The 22513-nt window shown below is 40.4% G+C and overlaps 1 protein-coding gene across 2 annotated transcripts in view; it reads left to right on the plus strand.

The window, feature by feature from the left end:
- Positions 1 to 18798, plus strand: part of SLC24A2 (solute carrier family 24 member 2) — a 239901-nt gene extending 221103 nt beyond the window's left edge. For both annotated transcript variants that reach the window (XM_037491694.2, XM_054689038.1), the window contains 3 exons: positions 8250 to 8339; positions 14710 to 14876; positions 18108 to 18798. In XM_037491694.2, the coding sequence (XP_037347591.1) occupies positions 8250 to 8339; positions 14710 to 14876; positions 18108 to 18357 (507 nt within the window). In that variant the 3' untranslated portion in view covers positions 18358 to 18798. The remainder of the gene's footprint in view (positions 1 to 8249; positions 8340 to 14709; positions 14877 to 18107) is intronic.
- The last annotated feature ends 3715 nt before the right edge of the window (positions 18799 to 22513 follow it).

A 22513-nucleotide genomic window follows, 5' to 3' on the forward strand; every position in this document is an offset into this window, starting at 1 on the left:
TTGTCTGTGTACAGAATGGGTAGGTCAATGTCCCAACCCCCGCTTTGTTCAAGGGGTCACTTTCTATACCTGAATACAGTTTGTTTTCTATTTGTCTTAAAAAGAAAAGAGCAGCACATACACATATGTATGCTTATATAGGTCTGGAGTTTCTCTGGCCCAATATGCAATAATAGTGATTGTTCTAGCTACCAAATTGAGTAACAAACCACCCCAAAATTTAGTAGTGTGAAACAGTAAGCATTTTGCCATGCTCACATGTCCTGTGGATGAGGAATTTGATTGTTCCACGCTTTGCTTCCCAATGTCTGGGACCTCCGCTAGGGAGACATGAATGGGAGGCCACTGAAATGATTGGGGGCACAATCATCTGAAGGATTCTTCTTAAATAATTGATTTACTTCTTTCATCATTGTTCATTTTTGTATGATATTTTATGCCCCGCCCAGGTGTATTCCCCATAGTTCTTCCACCACCACAGCACCCATGACCATCACCATAGTCCCTTTTATAGGTGGAATATAGGGAAATGGAACTAAGGTTCAGGAAAAAGACAAACCTTGCAAGCTGACCCTAGATCTGAGGCACCCAGCAGGGGAGTGGGAGAGAGGGGTGAAAACAGGGGAGAGAAGAGCTCATCTGGGGTCTCCTTCATTGACGTTTCCAGTACGTGGGCGGAGATGGTGCAAAGCTGGGTTCAGCTGGGATTGTCTACTGGAGAGCCTAAAAGTGACCTCCAATGTGACCTGGGCATCCTCTCTGCATGGTGGCCTGGGAAGAGTCAGATGTCTAACATATGAGGCCAGGGCTTCAGTGACACAGGACAGAGCTACACTGGTTTCCGAAGTCACAGGGAGTCACCTCCACTGCAAAAGCAGTCATACGTTTGTCTTAAGGGGAGGAAGCAAAATTTGACCTAAAATATATCAGTGTCACTTAGCATGGGACACTCCTGGTGGGAGGAATGTTCAGGAATTTGCAACCATGTTCGAAATTTTCACAAGTGGTTTTCTCAGTAGGGGAACCGAAGGTCTGAGGTAGGAGAAAGACTCACATTTTATTGAATAATTGAGTATTTGGATTATTCATTCAATTAAAAAATAATTTAAAGAATTGTGTTCATACAGTATAAATGTCTACATTTATACCTCCTGTATTATTATTGTTAATAATCAATATTATTATCTACTATTGTCATGCATTAGGTGCTAGGAACACAATATTATTTATGATCAGTAAAGTATAACCTGAATGTAGATTATATCAAAAATATAAACTGGATTCCTGTGCCACTGCCCAGGGTGCAAGAACTCTACTTTTTTATAACCCAACACACACCTCCTCATTCAACAAAGTGTGCCTAATATGTATCACACTTCCGTAGGTATTTTTAATAAGCTATATTGTGAAACCTCAGGAACCATTTCATGTAGGGATATTTATGTTCCTGAGATGGGTATAGAGAGATGGGATAGATACATATGTATGTATGTATGTAACCAGCATAAATGAAAAAGAAGCTGAGGCACAAAGAAGTTAACTTAGTCATGCCTGGTCGCTTCCTAAGGGCTAGAACTAAGTTCAGACCCAAGACTAAGACCGCATAGATTTGGCATCTCCTTGTATTTTTTGGTGCCAGCAGGTAGAAATCTGAAAACATCCTTTCTAAAAGCATTTGAAATAGAATACTGTGGTAAGATCCTGCATAATTTAGCAGAAGTCTTCAAGAGCCCCATAATGATCCCATTTTCCTCACTTGAAAAAGACAAAAGAAAAATTCTGCCCCTTTAGCTGACCTATAAACAATCTAGCTTGGTGGCAAGCCATGTCATATCAAGTACCAGCCAAGAAACGACCCTCTCAGAACAAAACTCCTGACATGAGACATTTCCTAGTAAAGGCTGCATGTAACAGGTGTGGCTCACGTAGAGCAATATTTAGGTTCCTTTATTCAAGATGCAAATGTGGAGCATCTGCTCTCCACAAAGACCTGGCTTCCTGAAGCTTCAGCCAAATAGCTGGAATGTGTTCAGTTTTCCTCTTGGCTCACGTCACATTGACATTTCTGAGATACGTGTGCTTGAATGCACCCACCTCCCCTTTCCTCCTCTGTCTCTCTCCCTTTGCTTCCCCCTCCCTCCCTCTCCCCATTGTTCCTTTGTTGAGCCCATACGTCTGTGGCCACGCTGGAGGGAACCAAGTGACAAGGTGTCACACAACCACGGAGGCCATCAGGAAAATGTGCAAGGGTTGGAAGACGTGCCAGTGACTCCTGTGCCCTCTGCTTGGGTGGCACTCACCGGATGGGCTGGCACAGTGCTTAGCCTCTCTGTGATCAGTGCTGACGGGTCAAGGAAGCTGTTAGAGAAGATGGAAGTTCTCAACCAGCAACTCCTGGACAACAAACAGGGCTCCGCTGTGGGCATAGTTTCCTGGACCATGACAACTGCTCTGGCTGATGCTGACCCCTTCTGTGTGACACAGAGGCCTGGAAGATCTCTAGATTCCCTGCCACCCAGGACATTCTGTGATGAAAGAAAATATAACAAAATAAGCATCAAGAAGACATTGCAAATTTTAAGTGACCATAAATCCCAGTCAGCCCAGGATAGTCCCAGTTTATTCTCAAAGCACATTGGCTCGGAAGGTGGATTATATAGTCAGCTTTGCATATATGAATTGGCAAATGAAAACAAATATGCAGTTGCTACAAAAGCCAGGAAGTGGCTCTTTGATGGTGATTAACACAGAAGAGTTTCTTTAGGTTTGACCTGGTGTTTCTTTGCTGTGGAATACACCACCTCAAAATGTAGTGGCTTAGAACAATACCACCATTTTTTTTTTTTTTTAGCCCATAGTTCTATGAATTGGCCCTTGGGCTGGGCTCAGCTGGACAGTTCTTCACTTAGAAGGCTGGGGGCTGGCTGACTTCGGGCTTTCTGAGCTAGAACAGCTTGTCTCTGCTTCACATGCCTCTTATCCTTAAGTGGGCTAGCCGGAGCTTATTCACATGATGGCCAAGTTCCAAGAACAGCAAAAATGAAAGCCACAAAGCCCTCTGGAGATCTGGCTGGGAATCTGCCCATGACATTTCCACTGCATTCTCTTGGTCAAAGCCAAGTCATACTGCCAGCCCAGTTTCTCAGGGTAGGGAAGAATTCTGATGGGAGGAATTGCAAAGTGCTGTGGCCCTTTCTGCAGTCTAGCACAGTCCTCAGGTACTGTCACATTGGAAAAATATGCAAGGAGAGGACAGAGAGAGAAGAAAATTATTACATAATAAATATTTGCTTCTGCTTTGGGGCCTGGCAGCTCTGCCTTCTCGGTTGTTTTTGAATACCCATGAAGATGAACATCTGAAACCTTGACAATAATTGCAAGGAAAACATCACTTTTTAAAAATGTATATGTGTAGTTTCAGAGTAAATAATACTCCCACTTGCTATATCCACTTCATTTATATGCAAATTGTATGACAGTATTTGTTGACTTATATATACTTCCAACTCAGATAATTAACATGAGCTTCATTTTTATAGTTTTCTTAAATTAATGGCCTTGTTTTAGAAGTTAAAGAGCTAAGACAGAAACCTTCAAGAGAATTTCTTTGATGAAAATTGAAAATAATAAAGGAAATAAAGACCCAAAAAGTTATATTCTCTGTGGCCCAGAATGAGCGTTTTTACAAAACAAGAATGCATCTAATGAGATAGCACAACATGACCCATCAGAGCTAGGAAAATACCTGAGAAACTTGCTACATTTGCAATTTATAACATTGATTGATTTATTCACCAAGTAAGTGTTGTGTCTATGTGCAAGCACCATTCTCACAGAATGAAGTGACTGAGACCCAAAGACGTTTAGTAACTGGTCCAAGCACACCAACTAATAAAGGGCAAAATCCAGAATCTAGACCATGTCTCCATTGTCATTTCCACCTCCCTGAGGCTGAGTGTCCTCTCTAAAAAAGCAAAATGTGAATAGAATTATCTAATAGCAACTACCATTATTATCTAGCACTTGACCAGAGGCTTTATGTACATGAAATCCTCAAAACAACTTGATGTTGTTTTTCTCTCCATTTTACAAATAAAGAATCTGAGACTTAGCAAGATTAAACAGTTTGTTTCAGGACACATCACTGGTAATTGGTGAACAGGGATTTCACCAATTGGATTGTTTGAAGGACTTCTGCTAAATATGTATGCCTCAGAGTCTTGCACAGAGTAGATGCAAGTGAATATTGGTTGAATTTAGATCAGTAAGGATGTGGTCAATTTGTACAATCTGCTCATGTCCGGGAACTTTTTTCAGGCCAAGAAAAAATCATTTTGATGTTCTGAAAACTTCTAATGAGAACATTAGCTGGCAATTAAACAAGTAAGCCATTACATTGTGAGCAAAATGGCCGACACATTGACACAATTTGCTTCTTGCTAATTAGTATGAGGCCCATCCCAGCAGATGTCAGGAGGTGCCACCATTACTACCCATAAATTGACATGTCAGACCTTGGCTTCTGGGGCTATTTTCTTCCTTCCACTGTGACTAGTAACTAAGTAACTGCACATGTGCTATTGAGCAGTGATGTCTGGAATGAGACCATCGAATCCAAATTAGGGGAATAGTCCAGAATAAAGGAAAGAAGAAGGAATTACCTGGGTTGTGAGATTGAAAATGGTAAGGTAATTTGACAGTTGGAATCTCTTAAGGGAGCTGCTGGTGCATGAAGGTTTGAGTTTTCCAAAGCAGAAACAATATGGGAGATAAAGTAAGGCAGATGGCCCTACAGCTGGGCTGCCAGTCTACACTTCCCTGATCCTCTGTACATTTTCTGACATTCAGAGCAAAACCTAGTATTATGATAATCATCATTATTATGTCCACAGTCATTTATATTTTATTTGCCGTTTCTCCTTAGGGAAGAGTCAGTATGATCTAGATGTTAGGAACACGTGCTATACAGTCAGGCAGAGCTAGGTCTGAAGTTCATCTCTAGTTCAAGACCTGGGTATACAAGAGGTGTTCAGCCTTTCCCTACTACCCCTAGTGTTGAAAATCTAAAAATCACGAAGGAATTCATTTTTCATCATTACTTTAATAAGACCTTAATACACTATTAGGTACATTTAGATTTTCATGAATCACTAATTGACTTCTTGACTAGGAATCATGAGCATCAAAATTTTGAATTAAAGAGGTTTTCATGAGTAAGTTAATTTGAACCTAGTTCCTTTAAACCCTTAGTTGGCTTCCTTACTTTCTAACTTTTGACTAGGACTATTCTATAGTTCGATGATGATATTTTTTGGAAGAGAAATTTGTTCAAATGATTTGATTCTGACTTGATTTTATATTCATAAGTAGACATGCAAAGGTATAAAGCATAAAACAGTAATGACATATTTAGTAAATGAGCTAACCTGGAAAATGAGGAATCTATGAAATGACAACTCCCCCAGGTTATCCAGTACACATGTCATACCATAAATGGGGCTCCATTCCCCTCAAGGAAGATTCAGAATCAAGCTAACAGGCTGCTTGCTGCTCAAATCACATGTGGCCCCATTTGACAAGGGGGATCCTTGTCTTCCCTGTGATAGAGTATAGCCATCAAAGGCAGAAACCTCCTTAGATTTTAGGATCCTAAGACAATGGTTTGTGACCAGAGAAAAAGGCTGGGGACTCCAATCAGCTATCTGCCTTGCCTGGTGAAATTTGATTTCTTAGCACCGGCTTTCCAAGGATCAAGGAAATTAGTCTCCAAAACCCAGCTGAGGGGGCCTCCCTGGTGGCACAATGGGTTAAGACGCAACCTATGAAGCTATCCACTGCCACTGCAGCAAGAGTTTGATCCCCGGCAAGGGAAGCGACCCACATGGTGCAGCAGACCTCTCCTGACTCACCCGCTGCTCCCCTCAGCAGTGTATTTCAGCCAATCCACCTGTTCTGTTCCCCACTCTGTCTCTGGTGAATCCTCTCACCCTCCATACCTCTGGCCTGTACCCCAGTTCTTGCATGCATAAATAAATTTTAAAAATAAAAAAAAAATTTAAATAAAAACAGCCGAATTCCCAACTTTCACAAAATGGAGGTTTCTCAAAATGTTAAAAATAGATATGCATGTAATCCAGCAATTCCACTCACAGGTATCTACTTGAAGAATGCAAAAACACTAGCTCAAAAGAATAGAGGCACTCCTGTGTTCATTGCAGCACTATTTACAATAGCCAAGTTAGGGAAACAACCTACGTACCTAATGCCAGATGCATGGATTAGAAAGATGTGGTACATACACACAATGGAATATTACTCAGCTATTAAAAAAAAAGATGAATTCTGGCCATTTGCAACAACATGGATGGAACTGAAGGCAGTTATGCTAAGGAACTAAGACAAAATGAGAAAGACAAATATCACATGGTTTCACTTATATGTGGAATATAAAGAAACAAAACAAAGGAACAGACAAAACTAAATCAAAACAAATGTGGAAATCTCACTAACCCTAGATATGAGGCTACCGGCAGGGCAGGATGTGGAGGAAATTGGGGAGAGAGCCCATTTATCTATGCTGAAGGATTATGGGTGCCTTGGTAGTGGCTGTGGTGTGGTAACATACATTTAAAGAGGTGTGAACCAGTGCTTCAAAATAAAAGTAATACAATGAAAAACATAGGGAGGGTAGGGAAGGAGGGAACAATTAGAGAGAGGGAGGGGAAATTTTCTTTTAGAAGTGATTATCATAATCTCTACCTTGAAAAATTAACAACCCATTCAAGTATCCATATCCCCAGAAATGGTCTGAGTTTTTGGCCAAAATATTTTCCTTCTAAGGAAGGGAAGGGGCTGGGGGGGAAGCATTTGAGAATAGAGTTGTTGCTAGTAACAGTGGCCTGGTGCCTCTTCCAATTTAATCAAGCCCAGATGTCTTCCAGACACCTCAGCTAATGAATGGCTCCAGAAAAGCAACAATCATCGAAAGAGAGAAATGGTTATGGTGACATTTAACAGAACCATGTGAATGATAGTATAAACAAAAATTGAAAACTTGAATTAGTAAGAAAAGAGGCCTGGTTTCGAGCGATAGAGGCTGTGTTCATCATTAGAGATATTCAAAAGATTGCCATCTACAAGTTTATCTTTTCCTTTTAATGAAGTGCTCAAAAGCCATGAAAAAAGGTGTTCTATGTGACTACCCAAGGTCAGCCCTTCAGACAACTGAGATAGCTTTCATTCAAGTCGACTCTGCGATTCATTTCTCTGGACAAAATTGGATGGCGTTATCAAAGCAAAAAATGAGATTGCTTCTCAAAGTGGAAAGTTTTGAAACAAAGCATTTGGCAGTAATAGGTGAGAGGAGCTCTGTGAGCATTCTGCTATCTGAGCGGTTTTAAAGGACCCCCGATTTTGCTACAAAAGTCATCAACAGAATGTCACTGCCCTGCAAGCTTGGGTTTCCCTGCAGAGTAAGAAACACCGCATATTGAGTATCTGATTTTGACTGATGTTTGAAGGAAACTTCAAAAAAGCTCAGAAGTTCAGTGCTAGAAGCAGAATTGGACATAATATACTTAGGGGTGCAGAACAGGAGAACACATTCCCAAGAGCATCTACTCTGCCGCTGCAATGGAGAGCTACATGCTTTTGTCCATTCCTGTCTACATATGTGGTTCAAATGCCCAGACTGGCCATCATTAAAAATCTGTAGAAACTGTGGTAGCAGCTTCTCCTGTGTTCCTTTTCCTGATAGCTCATGAAACTGTACAGTGAGCCAATCTATTTTGAAGCCTATTGATGCTTCTTACTTCTTGTTAAATCTAATTAATCCCATAGGTTTTCTGGATTATGGGTTATTAGGATATACGGTTTGGAGAGATAGAAATTGATTCTGATGAACTTGGGCAGAAGAAAGGAAAAGGAGCAGGAGAAGGAGGGAGGTCTGGGGGGAGTTGATAGACTGAAGACCACAGAAGCAGAGGTCATCTGACATTCTGTTTAAGAGGCTTCCATCTCGGGAATTGGATTTGCCATGATTTGCTTCTCACCAATTTGATATTCCCAATTTTCCTGCACCCACATGATCAGGGGAGGGTAGGATCTTTTGATTGCAACAATCCCAGCTTTGTTCATGATTGGCTAAGGCTGCAGGCACAGGTGGGGGAAGGGAGGGTAGCTGCCTTGGTATTGCCTCCACCTTCAGTTAATATCACTGACACGCTCGCCTCTTCCTGGTTCTCTTACAGTCAGCAAGGAAGTTTTTTCCCATCTCATTCTTTGGCTCCATCACCTGGATTGCAGTGTTCTCATACTTGATGGTCTGGTGGGCACATCAGGTAAGACTTTGATAATGACACCATCTGCCTGGTTTTCCTCTTGCCTGCCAAGTGGTTAAGTGATGCGGTGGCTTTCTCAAACTGTCACAGTAGTTTGTGTCAACAAAATACACTAGGACAAACAGGAATTTACTCCACTTGACTTCCCTTGTCTCCTGGCCTTTTCCCTGTAGAGAGAAATTAAATCAGCATCGCCCCAAACTCCCCTGTTGAGGAGGGCAAGCCTAAATGCTTCTTGCCATCTGCAGCTTGAAACCACCCAGGCTAGGCAAAAGGCGAAGGTTTTGCCTGGTTCTGTGGCCCTGACTTGCTCCTGGGCAGCCACTCAAAGCATGCTCTCACCAACCTTTCAAACTGGCTCTTAAAAAAGGACCTAGAGACAAAATGGTCTCGTCAATGAGCTTCAATTTATAAAAATATTTCACTCTTACCACATTTAACTCAATACCAGTCCTAATGACCATCACAAGAATAAACTCAGAAATTGTTTGTTGTGACATGAAAAAAAGAGTGAGAGGCAAGAGTGTTTACATTTTCAAAGACAATAGCTGTAACCCTTTTTTTTTTTAATGGAGGTGACCACACCCACCACTACAGCATCCATTTTGACTGAACATGTCTTGCATGCCAGGCAGTTCACATAACTTTGTCCTTATAATCTTGACCCAGTAAACAGGTGCAAATCCAATGAGAGGTACTATAATAATTCACAGTTTACATCTTAGAGTTAATAAGAAAATTGCCTAAGATCATATAGATAATAGATAGCAAAACAGATTCTGCAACTCTAAAACTGATCTTTTTAATCTCTATTATAAACTGCATAAATTCCAACCCACCCATTTATACCCTTTGATTAACATAGTCTTTAAAATATTATACTTCTTGGGCCTCCCTGGTGGTGCAGCGGTTGAGCGCTGGGTTGGGAGGCTGCCCTCAGCCTCTGAGTGCCGGTTCGATCCCTGGCCGCCGCCGGGCGAGGGTCCCACATGGCGCGCAGACCTCTCCTGCCACCCGCTGCTCCCCTCAGCAGTGTACTTCGGTCCTTCTGCCTGTTCTGCTCCCCGCTCTGGCTCTGGTGAATTCTCTCACCCTCCTGCACTTCTGACTGTACCCAGTGCTTGTATAAATAAATAAATAAATCTTTGAAAAGAAAAAAATATATTATACTTCTTAATATAAATAAAATATAGCAATTTGAAAATAAGGAAATAGATATGTGGGTAGACTTCTGGAATAATTGGATTTGCATGTGCTAAAAAACTTGGGTCTTACCTCATGCCATACTTAAAAACTAACAAAATGGATCATAGTTCTAAATTCCAGCACTAAAACTATCAAATGTCTAGAGTAAAATATAGAAAATCTTGGCCTCCCCTGTTGGCCCAGGCGGTTGAGCGCAGCACTGTGAAGCTGTCCACAGCCTCTGCAGCACCGGTTCGATCCCCGCCAGCCGGCGAGGGTCCCACATGGCATGGCTGACCTCTTCTGTCTCGCCCACTGCTCCTCTCAGCAGTGTATTTCAGTCTGCCTGTTCCATTCTCCGCTCTATCTCTGGTGAATCCTCTCACCCTCCCGTGAATCTGACCTGTACCCCAGTTCTTGTGTAAATAAATAAATAAAAATCTTTAAAATATATATATATATATATATATATATATGAAAACCTACCTCACCATGGGTTAGGCAAAGAGTTCTACAGTATAGATGCCAAGGCCCATAAAAGGAAAAAATGATTAATTAGACTTCATTAAAATTAAAATCTCTGCTCTTCAAAAATCACCATTAAAATGTAAACCACAGACTGGGAGAAAATATTTTCAAATCACATACTCTGATCAAGTGCTTATATCTGAGATATCTGTACAAAGCTCAATGATAGGAAGGAAGCATCTATAGATATCTAAATATTCAAAATGTGCAAAAGATTTGAATAGCTATGTCACCAAACAGGATGATACAAATGGCTAATAGGCACAAGAAATGATACTCAACCTCATTACCATTAGAGATATATAAATCAAAACCATTATGAGATATCACTTCACACTCACTAGGATGAATGTAACTTAAAAGATTAATAATAACAAGCATCAGGAAGGATGCGTAGAAATTGGAACCCTTGTATATTACTGGTAAGTATGTAAAATAATACAGTCTCTTTGGAAAAACAGTCTGGTGGTTCCACAGAATGTTAAACATAAAGTTACCATATGATCCAACAGTTCCACTCCAAGATATATACTCAGGGGAAATGAAACAGCTATGCAAAAAATGTGTACACAGGTGTTCAAACCAGCATTATTTATAATTGCTCAAAAGTAGAAACAGCCCAAATGTCTGTCAACAGTTGATGGAATATTACTCCCCAATAGAAAGGAATGAAGTACTGATACACACTATGATGTGACTGAATCTCTAAAATGTTAGGCTAAGTGAAAACCAGTTGCAAAAGATCACATGTCATATGATCCCATTTATATGAAATTCCATTTATATGAAAGCAGGCAGATCTATAGAGACGAATATAGATTAATAGTCACTTTGGGTTGGTTTGGGGAGGTTGGAGGGAAATGGAAAGTATTTGCTAATGGACATGAAGTTTCTTCTTGGGAAGATGAAAAAGTTTTAAACAAAATTATAACTGGTTGCACAGCTCTATAAATTAATTTTAGTTTGTATAATATATTATCTGTATATTTGTATAATTATACACTTTTAGTGGGTAAATTTTATGATATGTGGGTTGTATCTTAATAATTTAAAAATAAACACAAGATACCACTTCACAATCGTTAAGATGCTGATATTCAAAAAGACAGAAAATAGCATAGTTGATGTGGATATGGTGAAACAGGACTGCATATATTTGGCAAAACTCACAGAACTGTACACCATTTTCAAGGGTGTACTGAATGAAAAATATTCTGTGTGTCAATTAAACCTTAATTTTAAAATTTTTAATTATACCTAAATGTTTTAAATTGATACGTGCACACACACACACACACACACACACACACACGGAGGGAGAGAGAGAGAGAACATATCACTAACAAAAGCCACTGGAAATGTTGGCTGAAACATCCCAGAATTATTTCTCCAAGGCATTTTATATCACTCCTATCATCTTTGATTTCATATGACTCTTCCTGGAAATTTCCAAAAATTACTGGCCCCCCTGAAGAAGTTCTGTTTGCCTCAAAGTCATTACAGTTGACCCTAAATAACAAGGGTTTGAAGTGAACAGGTCCCATCCCGCAGGGAGTCAGTGCCGTAACCCCAAGTTCTTCAGGGCCAACTGTATTTTCTATATTCATTAAGAAACATGTGCTGCCTGTACCTGGCAGGAATCATTGCAGAAAATGGGCTGCTTTTCAGCTACCAAAGCTGCAAGCTGAAAGGACTGTTTACTATTTATAACATACAGTGACTTTTCCTAATAATCATTCTTATTCTTTCATGTATTGATAGAGGAAAAAAAAGTGGTGGCTTTTATTCACTTGCTGGGATATGTTAATTTCTAAATATTTCTCCTTCGCCATCCTAGAAAATATCATCTTGCAGATTTCCATCTTATTCTTTCCTTTTTATTGGTTATCTTAATTCCCCGATCTTATTTCCTTTTCATTGTCTTGTGGAAAGAGAATATGAATGCAGTGCCTGAAACAATAATAATTACAAAAAGGCCCAGGAATATAAAGTGTATAAAGAGAAGCCATAATTTTCAATAATGGATGAGACGTTTTCTTTTCTGTTCTCCTATAGCAATGCTTTTCTCTTTCAAAACATACAGAGAGCTGATCAAAGTAGCAGATTTGAAGACAAAAAACAAAAGAGCAGGTTCTCTTTTCTGAAGTCTGAATCTAAGTCTATTATAATCTAAGTCTTTATAATTTTGAATTATAAAATCTATAAAGATAGCAAGTACACTGTTTAGTGCACAACTATTTCATTCCACTTTATCAACAATAAATGCTATTTGATACAATTATTTGGCTACTATTTGGCCAAAAATAAATGTTTTTTACTTAAAATGTTTTGGGCATTTTTCCTTAGTTTTTATAATTTTTTGTTATTTTTTGCATCATGAATGATCATCTTAAAACTTTCATGAAAACCTGTGACTAAAATCTACTCTGCATCTAGAATGAGAAATTAATTGTTAGAGTCAAATATGACCTTGTGTCTCATTTAGCCAAAATGACATTTTGTCAGTTCTCCTTAAACTGAAGCTAAGCACTTCATCACTTATTTTGCTTAGTATCATCACCTCAAGGTCCATTTATGTTTAGCACGATCCACTCAAGCTCCGCCTATGTAGTTGCAAATGCCAAGCTGTCATCCTTTTTATAGCTGAGTAGTAGACCATTGTGCATATATACTGCCTCTTCTTCCATTGATCCCTGGAGCTTATTTCTGATTGGAAGCATTAATCTGTGATCCTTGAGGACAGGTGAGCTAGTTCAGCTCAGGCTCCAGAGCTGGCCTGACCATCAAAATAAAAATAACTCCAAACTATGCTTTTAAGCTAATGGGAATCAAGCTATTACTTATAAATAAAAAAACTAGAAGTGAGTATATTCTAGCCCCTAAAAATCTTTACCTTTGCATGCTACTTTGGTCCTTTAAATGATTTCCAAAAGTGCTAGATGTCATCAGGTAAGCTATTAAAAACCAAATTGAAAACAATATCTTAAAGGTTTTTAGAACTATAGTTTACCAACTCCAGAAAATACATGAAACTTTTTTAAAATCTCAGGAAGGCAAATATATTTCTCAAGAGAATGGAGATTTTTTCTAGGGCTATAACAACTATCCACAATATAATTCAACAGTCTCAAAAAGCAAAGACCAAAATAAAGTTTAATAACCATGCCCCCTAATTTTTCAATTATATTGTGCTATTGTACAAAGGGCTTTTCCACAAAGTATCATTTAGTCTTCATAACCACATTGTAAGTAGGCTTATCATTCCCACTTTAAAGATAGAAAATCAACTGTCCACAATTGCCAAGTCAAGGAATCAGCCTAAGTGGCCTTCAACAGATGAATGGATAAAGAAATTGTGGAATATATATGCAATGGAATACCACACGGCCATGAAAAAGATGAAATAGTGGCTTTTCGGACAAGATGGATAGGCCTCATACTGATTAGGCTAAATGAAATAAGTCAGAAAGTAAAAGATAGATATCAGATGTTTCACTCATCTGTGAAATATAAATAATCAAAACACATACACAGGCATAAAACAGTAGGAATAAATTCTGAATTCAATGAAAGAATTTGATGGCTACCAGAGGGAAAAGGGGGAGGGAGACAGTATTGGCACAGGTGGTTCGGTGGCAGGTGAGTAGAATATGTGTACATGTGGAGCAACAAAAATTCAACCTCAAAATTAAAATTAAGAATAAGAATAACTTAAAAATATAGGAAAGCAAGGATCAAAGACAGTATATAATTGATCAGTACCTCATGAATGCCGAAGCCAGAAGGTAAACCAAGATCCCCTAATTCCCTATTGCTTTCACCACAATTGCCTTGCCAAATTATAATTCTGTATCACCAAACACCCAAAATCAAGTTTTCTGTGGAAATAACTACATCTAAAAGTGTTTATTAGTAGGATACAGACAGTAGGAGATATTAAGGGAAATAGAGTCACTGGGTATCAGTCCTTAACTTTTGATGATAGGGGCCTCCCTAGTGGCGCAAGGGGTTAAGACGCAAGCTATGAAGCTATCGGCAGCCACTGCAGCACAAGATCTATCCCCGCCAGGGAGCTACCCACAGGGCACAGCAGACCTCTCCTGACTCACCTGCTGCTCCCCTCAGCAGTGTATTTCAGTCGATCTGCCTGTTTTGGTCCCCACTCTGTCTCTGGTGAATCCTCTCAACCCCACATCTCTGGCCTGTAGCCCAGTGCTCATATGCATAAATAAATAAATCTTAAAAAAAAAAAAAAAACTTTTGATGATAAATCCAAGGGCAAACCTGCGCTAGGATTTGGTGCCATCCATCAGGTACTGGACCATGAACCAGTGATCAATTGGTTTTTATAACTCTGATCCACGTTCTCTGTCCAGTCTTAATAAACACCATGTAGAGACTGCACTCTAGCCTTCGCAAGCTCCTTTTGAGATTATCTGTTTAATCCTCATGTCAATATTTCTGATCTCTTGAATCTAAATAGGATTAAATTATAGCCTTCTCTATGGTAATGATGGTGGCTTATTTCTGTGTCATTTCAGCACTCAGCACAGCACAGAAAGGAATTCATTAAATGGTAGTTGCATTGAAATATTTGCAATTTTGATAGTTTCTTGACTTCAAACACACCTATGTTTGTCCCTCCCATCACTTTCAGGTTGGAGAAACAATTGGCATTAGTGAAGAAATCATGGGTCTGACCATCTTGGCTGCTGGAACCTCTATCCCTGATCTCATCACGAGTGTCATAGTGGCCCGGAAGGGGCTTGGGGATATGGCTGTGTCCAGCTCTGTTGGAAGCAACATTTTTGACATCACCATAGGGTGAGTAGAGGAAGATCTATGGAGTTTCAGGCCTTGCTGTCTTTGTCTTCTGAGAGGCTGTGAAGATATCACCAGGACCTCTGACCCCAAACTAACCAACACCAATAGCAAAAAGCCTGAGAATACCATTTTGTTTCATCAACTCTATCTTTCCTTTTCAGAGAATTTGATGAAGAATAAGTTATCCCTAGACAGGTGGAAACACACAACAACACAGAGTGAATGTTGTCAGAAATACTTTTAAGAGAATTTCACTTACATAATGGCATTGCTACAAGTTAATGAATATTCAGTATTCAGGCATGACTAAGATGCTAAGTAAGATGTTCACTCTATTTTTTCACCATATTCTTATTCTGAATAAAGTTCCCAACCAGCCTCAGGTGATATTTGGACTGGAAAGCAATTTGGAACAAACATAGGCCAAGCAAAAATATTCCACCTCTTCTTTGTAAAGTGCTGGCTTGGCATGATTATTTGTTTTCTACACTGGTGAAGATACACTAGATTTTTTGAAAGTCAAAAGAGATCAGTTCTTATAGTTAAGCAAATTGGAGTTCTATAATGAAAAGTCTCTGAAGTGGATCATATTGGGGTAGGATACTGTTATCTCCACTGTTTCATTTAACTTGTCAAAAGTTAAAGTCATCAGATAAATTATCCTGAATGACAGCCCCCTGAGAAAATAAAACTTGGGGTGTTATTCTTATGTTCCCAAAAGAACTGAGCTCTTGGCATTTGAATTTAGAACTTTGGAAACCCACTAAAATGGATCCACTTTCTTACTGAACATCTTGAAAATTATTTTCTCTTATATCTCTTCATTACATAATGCAAATGATAATATTGATATATTTTCATTTGGTGTCTACCATGTGCACCATACATTTTTAGCCACTTAAGCCACAGTGATCTTATGAAGCATGTATTATCATTCCCATTTTTGAGATAAGGAAATTGAAGGGCACAGGGTTCAAAGAGCTGGCAAATGAGATGACTGGGATTTGAACAAAGTCTTTGCTCTCAACGGCACCTCTGTCTCTACATAAAACCTCACTCTGTGCTTCTACTGTGTAAACCACCTTTGAATTCCAAGGTGTCCTCTCCTATAATACCTCCTACCTTGCAGGGCCCCTCTCCTTACTTGTCTGCCTGGAAAACGCCATCTTATCCTTCCATTGGCAACTCAGATCTGGGTTTCTCTGATTCCTGGGGGTGTGAGCTGCTCACTGTACTCTTGTCATGTCAAGTACATTAGTCTGCTAGACTGTGAACACCCTGAGAGCAAGAACTCCCCAAAACTTAATACATTGCCTGATGCATGGCAGTGCTTGACAAATATTTGTAGGATGGTTCAATGAATCAATGAATGCCTTAAAAGGTATATGTTTTAAAGAAAGGGTATCCCTAATATAACATTGTTTCTCTCTTTTTCTTGGTCAAGCTCTTACTAAAAAAAGGGAAATAAAATATTCTGTAGTGTATGCATTACAGCAACGCCAGCTCTGTACCCTGGATCCAGTTCTCAATATCTTGAAGCTGTTTCAAGCACACATAGCTGAGCATGCTGTTGGGTTTTACAGTACAGCCCTCATTATGATAGTATTTATTTTCTTCCTTGTGGCATGTGAATTAAAGAAAGTAATTTAAAATCAAAAAAAAAAAATATTCTGTAGTGTAAAAGGAGAAAACTACAAATTAGAAAAAAAAATTACATGTATTTTATTAGACCTATTTGTTCTGTTTTTGAAAAAATATCATAAGGAATTGCAGCTGCATTTGTTCATTGCTCTTAAATTGTATATATAGTATAACAACTTAAATACAATTCAAAGAAAAATCATCCCTTATCCTACTACTCAAAAATAAAATTTAATTTTATATGTTCTCTTCCAAGTATTTCACAAAGTTTCCTTTGTGAACAGTGAACATTCAGTTTTGTTTTCTTGGAGGGCTTTAATTTTTCCATTTTATAATCATAACTGCCTGGCACAGAGTAGGCATCTATTAAAAAACTTGCAAATCAACCAGTTTTCTAAGTTTCTTCATAGCTCTTAGAATTAATACTTTATGACTTAGAAATATTTTGTTCTGTTGCTTTTCTGTTTGACCATTTTCCTTTTATAGAATCATTTTATATTTTTTGCAACTTTCTGCTATTTAGTATCTTTGAATGAATATTTATACAGGAAAATCTTTCTCTTCTAATTAATTGTGTTAGGATAAATTCCCCCGAGAAATATTAATGAATTACAGATCATGAGTGTTTTGATGACCATCTATATATATATTTTTCCAAAATGTCTCTCCCAAAAGTTGGTAACAATTTATGAAATCATTGGCAACATATTGAATGTAAACATTCTTTCATAGTCTTGCCAGCATTTTCATTTTGCTTTTAAGATTAATACCTACAGGCCTACCTGGTGGCGTTGGGGTTAAGGCTCAACACGATCACCTCAGTGGCCTAAGTTCGATCCCTGACCAGAGAGATAACCCATACATAATAGCACAGCAGACATTGCCTGTCTCGCCTGTTGCTCCCCTTAGCAGTGTATTTCAGTAGATCTGCCTGTCTCTGGTGAATCCTCTCACCACCTCCCCACACACACACCTCTGGCCTGCACCCCAGTTCTTCTACACACAAAAAATAAATAAATAAAATAAAATATGTGGGAAAAAAATTAATACATATAGCTCAGGGTTTAAAGACAGCATTATCAAGCTATCGCCAGCCACTGCAGCACAAGTTCGATACCCTGGCCTGCTTGGGAGGCACAGCCACATGACACAGCAGACCTCTCCTGACTCGCCCACTTCTCCTGTCAGCATTGTATTTCAGTCAGTCCGCCTGTTCTGTTCCCCACTCTGTCTCTGATGAATCCTCTCATCCATCCAGTACCTTTGGCCTACACCCTAGCACTTGCATGCATAAATAAATAAATCTTTAAAAAAAAACATATATCTAAAGCATAAATAAAAATCAATGATAATCCACCAACCTTTTTAGTTTTTAGTTCTCTCTAACTTGGTCAGGATGAAAGCCCTCCAAGTCCATCTGACTTCCTCTGCAATGTCCTGGTCCCACTAGGCACAGCCCCAGTGAACCTCATCAGACTCCCTTCTCAGATGACAGGTGCCAAGAAAGTAGCCTTGGGTCCTCTGCCTTCTTCAACATGTCTGACTGCTCCCCATGTGCCCAGCCCTCTACGTTTTCTTTCCCCCTCACAGGCTCCCTCTGCCCTGGCTCCTGTATACCCTCATCCACAAGCTCCAGCCAGTGAAGGTCAGCAGCAATGGCCTCTTCTGCGCCATTGTGCTCCTCTTCATCATGCTGCTCTTCGTCATTCTCTCCATCGCCCTCTGCAAGTGGCGGATGAACAAAGTGCTGGGCTTCACCATGTTTGGCCTCTACTTTGTGTTCCTGGTGGTCAGCGTCCTCCTAGAAGACAGAATTCTTGTGTGCCCTGTGTCCATCTAACCAGAAGAGCTGGATCTTGAACCAATCGCATGGATGGTACCTCCCCACTGTGGGTTCCTGGCTCCTTGACCTCCTGAGAAGAGGCAGCTGGCATACAGCCCTGGGTATTTCGAGGGTCCCTCCTTGGCCGACTAGAGGAGGGATGGATTCACACTGGGTCCACTCATCTCACGGGCTGCTTCTGCCCTGGCCTGCTGAAACAGCTTCATGCAAGACATAGAGAGAACCGTGCATTTGAGGCTTCTCTCCATTCACCACTGACAGGTACTCCTCGCTGGTCGGAGGTACATTTGTTGTAATAATGCAAACAGTGACAGAGGCTACATATATACATATAAACTATACATATTATAAATAGATGCACATGAACACACGCCTGCCTGCTCCTGTATTATACCTCTCTTTCCATACCTATAGAGTAATATATACCTGTACACAAACACAGAGAAAGAAAAATTATATATATATATATCTATATATAAAATCAGATATAAATATAAATACAAATGCATCTTTTCAGGGATAGTTCTAATATATTTATAGTACCTATTTGAAAAGGGGCATCAACCCTTAGTCTGAGCTTTACCTCTCAAGCATAAGAAGTCAACTAATAGGATCACTGTTGTGACCTTCAGCCTACCTTGGACATACTAGGATCCTGCCTGTAAGATGGATGTTTTAGGGAAGTCTTTTAGGAGGGAGGGCTTGATGGAGAGGGTCTGTTTGGGTCCTGATTTGAGCCCTCCAAACATCCACAAGCCACACAGCAGAGACTATTTGCCCATCTCACTGGGGTACTAATTGAAACCCATAGGGTTACTCGGGAAAGAGAGTGGTAAAACCAAGATTGGGTGGATATGGGTTTGAAGGCAGGGGGAGGTGACCAGGGTTGGGTTACTTTGGATTTTTTTATATATATGTATTGCCCCAGCATGCAAGTAGAATATATGACTGCAAACCAAACTAGTGCTCTTCTAGGACAGCAAGACTATATAAACTGAACCTATATTGCTCCAGTGCATGTCCCATTCTCATGAAATGAAGGGGCGGGGGGCCAGTTTAGCTGTGGTTGTCACTTAGACATAGTTTGATACTAAGAGCTCACACATCATCAAAATGCCTGCCAAGAAAGCCTGAGTAGGTGACTGGAGGGTAGGTGACTACCCTCCAGTAGAAGGGTTTGGTGGGACTGTCGCCTAATGAGGATGTAAGAGCATGGTTCTGTCACACAGCTGCCAGTGCAGCATGGTCATAAAGGGCTTTGATGGCTGAAGACATCATTCTTACTGAGAACTAGGTTGACTGTTGATGCTGTTTGGGTTGTGAGGCGTTTGCACACTCAGCACAATCCCAGGAAGACTTCGGAGTCCTGTCTGGTGGTTTCAGGACCAGCATTTGGTGAATGCCCATGCAACCTCTATGTCTCTCCTTCCATCAGCCCCCCATCTGGGACCCTTTCTAGCTTGCAGAGTGCACTCTAGCCCCATACTTAAGAGCTTCTTTACATTGCTTTCAAGCCAGTCACCCCAAAGTTTTATTTCCTGATTTTGCTTAACATCCATGGCCTATTTTCACTTCATTCATTCAGTGGCCCTGATTCTGTGGACACCTTGGATGATTACTTGGATGTCAATAGAAAATAAAACCACTGGGGATCATTAACATAGGGGTTATAGCTCTGGGGTAGAGCATTTGACTGCAAATCATTAACATAAGGGTAGGAAAGAACTTTCCACATCATGGTTTCTTGAGTAGGTCATCTCTAGGACAAACTAAATTGAAGAAAAAATAGCTGGAGATTTTCATTTCCCCAAGTCATGTTTCCTAACAATGAGGAAAAGTAAATAGAGGATGGCCTGTTCTTCTGTACCTGTCCTACCTGTGAGGTGGTACACGGGAGGTGGGCAGCTATACCAGATGTGTTCTTTGCCACCACCGATGCCTGCTGTGGTTTACCTGAGCCCAAAACTTCTAACCAAGGAAACACTGCAGAACATCACAGCTGAACAGAGAGAAAGGGAGAACTCACTATTCTTTCCACAAAACCTCAGCTCACTCCACAGAGCTGGCACTCAAAGGCAGCACCCATAATCACCCTCCACCCACAAACAAAGAGCACCTCTGTGTGGGGGATGCCTGGGAAAAAAGGAAGTCAGGGTGGCTGCCACCCCAGAGGCTTACTTTCAAGTCTCTCCAACGTTTGGTTTTCAGTCTCATTCACACAAGGCAGGATTTTTTATGGAGGCTGAATTTTGTTCCTTAAAATGAGAAAGAGTAAGTGAGTGAACTTTTAGTTTAAACCTCCAGTTGTTTTCCCTGTGTGTATCTTGAAGGGGAGCAAGGTTGGTTATTGTGTGAAGATATATTACTGACTGGTTGGTTTGTTATTTGAAAGACCATTTCATTAGGTGACTTTGACTGATTGCAAATGGACTATATGAGGCAAAAAAGGATGAGGGAGGCCCAGTGCTGCCCTGTCTTTATTCCAGCACATTCTGAATCTCTCTTGCCTCCTCCCTTCTTCCCATTCATTCCCAGCTCACAGTGAAGACTCAGCCAAGCAACCCAGCAGGATTTTACTAGGTGGGGAGCCCCACTCCCTACGGAGTGTTGTGGTCAGTAAGGAAAAGTTGCATCTGAGAAGTATTTCCAGGCCCAGTTCACACCCAGTGATGTGCACTGAGCATGAGAGGCCACAGCGTTGCTCTGGGCTGCCTGGAGGTCAGGCCCCTACAGGTATATGCCGGCTGGTATAAAGGCACCTTCTCCCTGTCCCTGCTTTCCTTGCCTTTCCCCTCATTATGTGTCTGGAGGGAGTAAGGGAGTTTAGGCATTGGGCTAGGTAAATCCAGAGAAAAGTGTACATGCAACAATGGAACTTCAAATGCATTCAAGTCATTAACATAGAGGGTATAGCTCTGGGGTAGAGCTTTTGACTGCAAATCATTAACATAACTATAAGAAAGAACTTTCCACATCATGGTTTCTTGAGTAGGTCATCTCTAATATGTTTCCTACATGCCTGTGTACATACATGTGCAAATGTGTCTTTATACCAGATCTGGATGTATACATACAATGTCACATCATCACCCTCTGACTCAATCACATTCAGAATTCAAAAGCAGTGAGCATCAAGTTTGTCATAGTGAAAGAAAAGAAAGTTACACCCACCAAAACCAAAGGGAAATGCCTTCCTGATCACATACGTTTGTTCTATAACCATCTACATACACACTTACATATAGATCCTCACCCCAAGCATATAGAAATGATTAGTCCGCTCCCTGAGGCTGCTGGAATGGCAGAATACAAAACAGAAAAGCATAGGGGGAAAAAAAATTAGACTTCAGATACTCTTTGCTTTCCTGGAGCATAAAATAACATCAAATCTGTTCAACCTCAAATAAACAAACTTTATCTAAATGTTTCCTTTTATCCACAACAAACCAAACAGGTCTTGCTTGCTGTTACCTCCCCTTCACCCTAGGCAGCCTCAGGACAGGTGATAACTTGACTCACACTGAGGATTCCCAAATAGAAGCTTCTAAATTGCATCTGAGGATCCCCATACTATGTCCAGTTGCCCTCTGGGCCTGACAAGTTCCTGAAAAACAAAAGCTTGAGGTTAGATGATGTTTATGCAGTTTTTCAAGACCTAAGTGGAGCCAGGCAGTGACGGGTCAAAGCATGGCACATATGCAGGGACTAAGAGGCTGCATTGTTGAGCAGTTTGGCAGATGCAGCAGAATATCCTAAAGCTTCACCCAGCAGATACAAAGAGAGGCCAGGATGGTTTCATATTCAGGGAAAATGCTTCGTAAGGCTTCTAACAGGTGTCACCTGACAGGGAGCATTACAATTTCTTTTCTAGGGAAGACATGAATCAGGTGGTTTGGAGCTTTTTCAGAAAAACACAGCTGAAGGCCTCACTGATGAGACACTTGATAATATTAATGTACATCCATTCCCGTGCAGGGAGAAAACTGGCAAACTCCCCATTGTGACTCACAGCTCTTAAACTCTACAAAATGGTAGGAGAGAGTGTTAGGAGATGGGTTACAAAGGGAAGCCCCTACCCAACGCTCCCCTACCCCACCTCACCCCTACCCCCCTGTCCCGGCTCAGACCCCTGTAACAGAAAGCTGATCAGTTG

Source organism: Talpa occidentalis, unplaced genomic scaffold (assembly GCF_014898055.3).
Source record: "Talpa occidentalis isolate TD23 unplaced genomic scaffold, MPIMG_talOcc4v2.1 talOcc4.7, whole genome shotgun sequence".
Classification (NCBI taxonomy): Eukaryota; Metazoa; Chordata; class Mammalia; order Eulipotyphla; family Talpidae; genus Talpa; species Talpa occidentalis.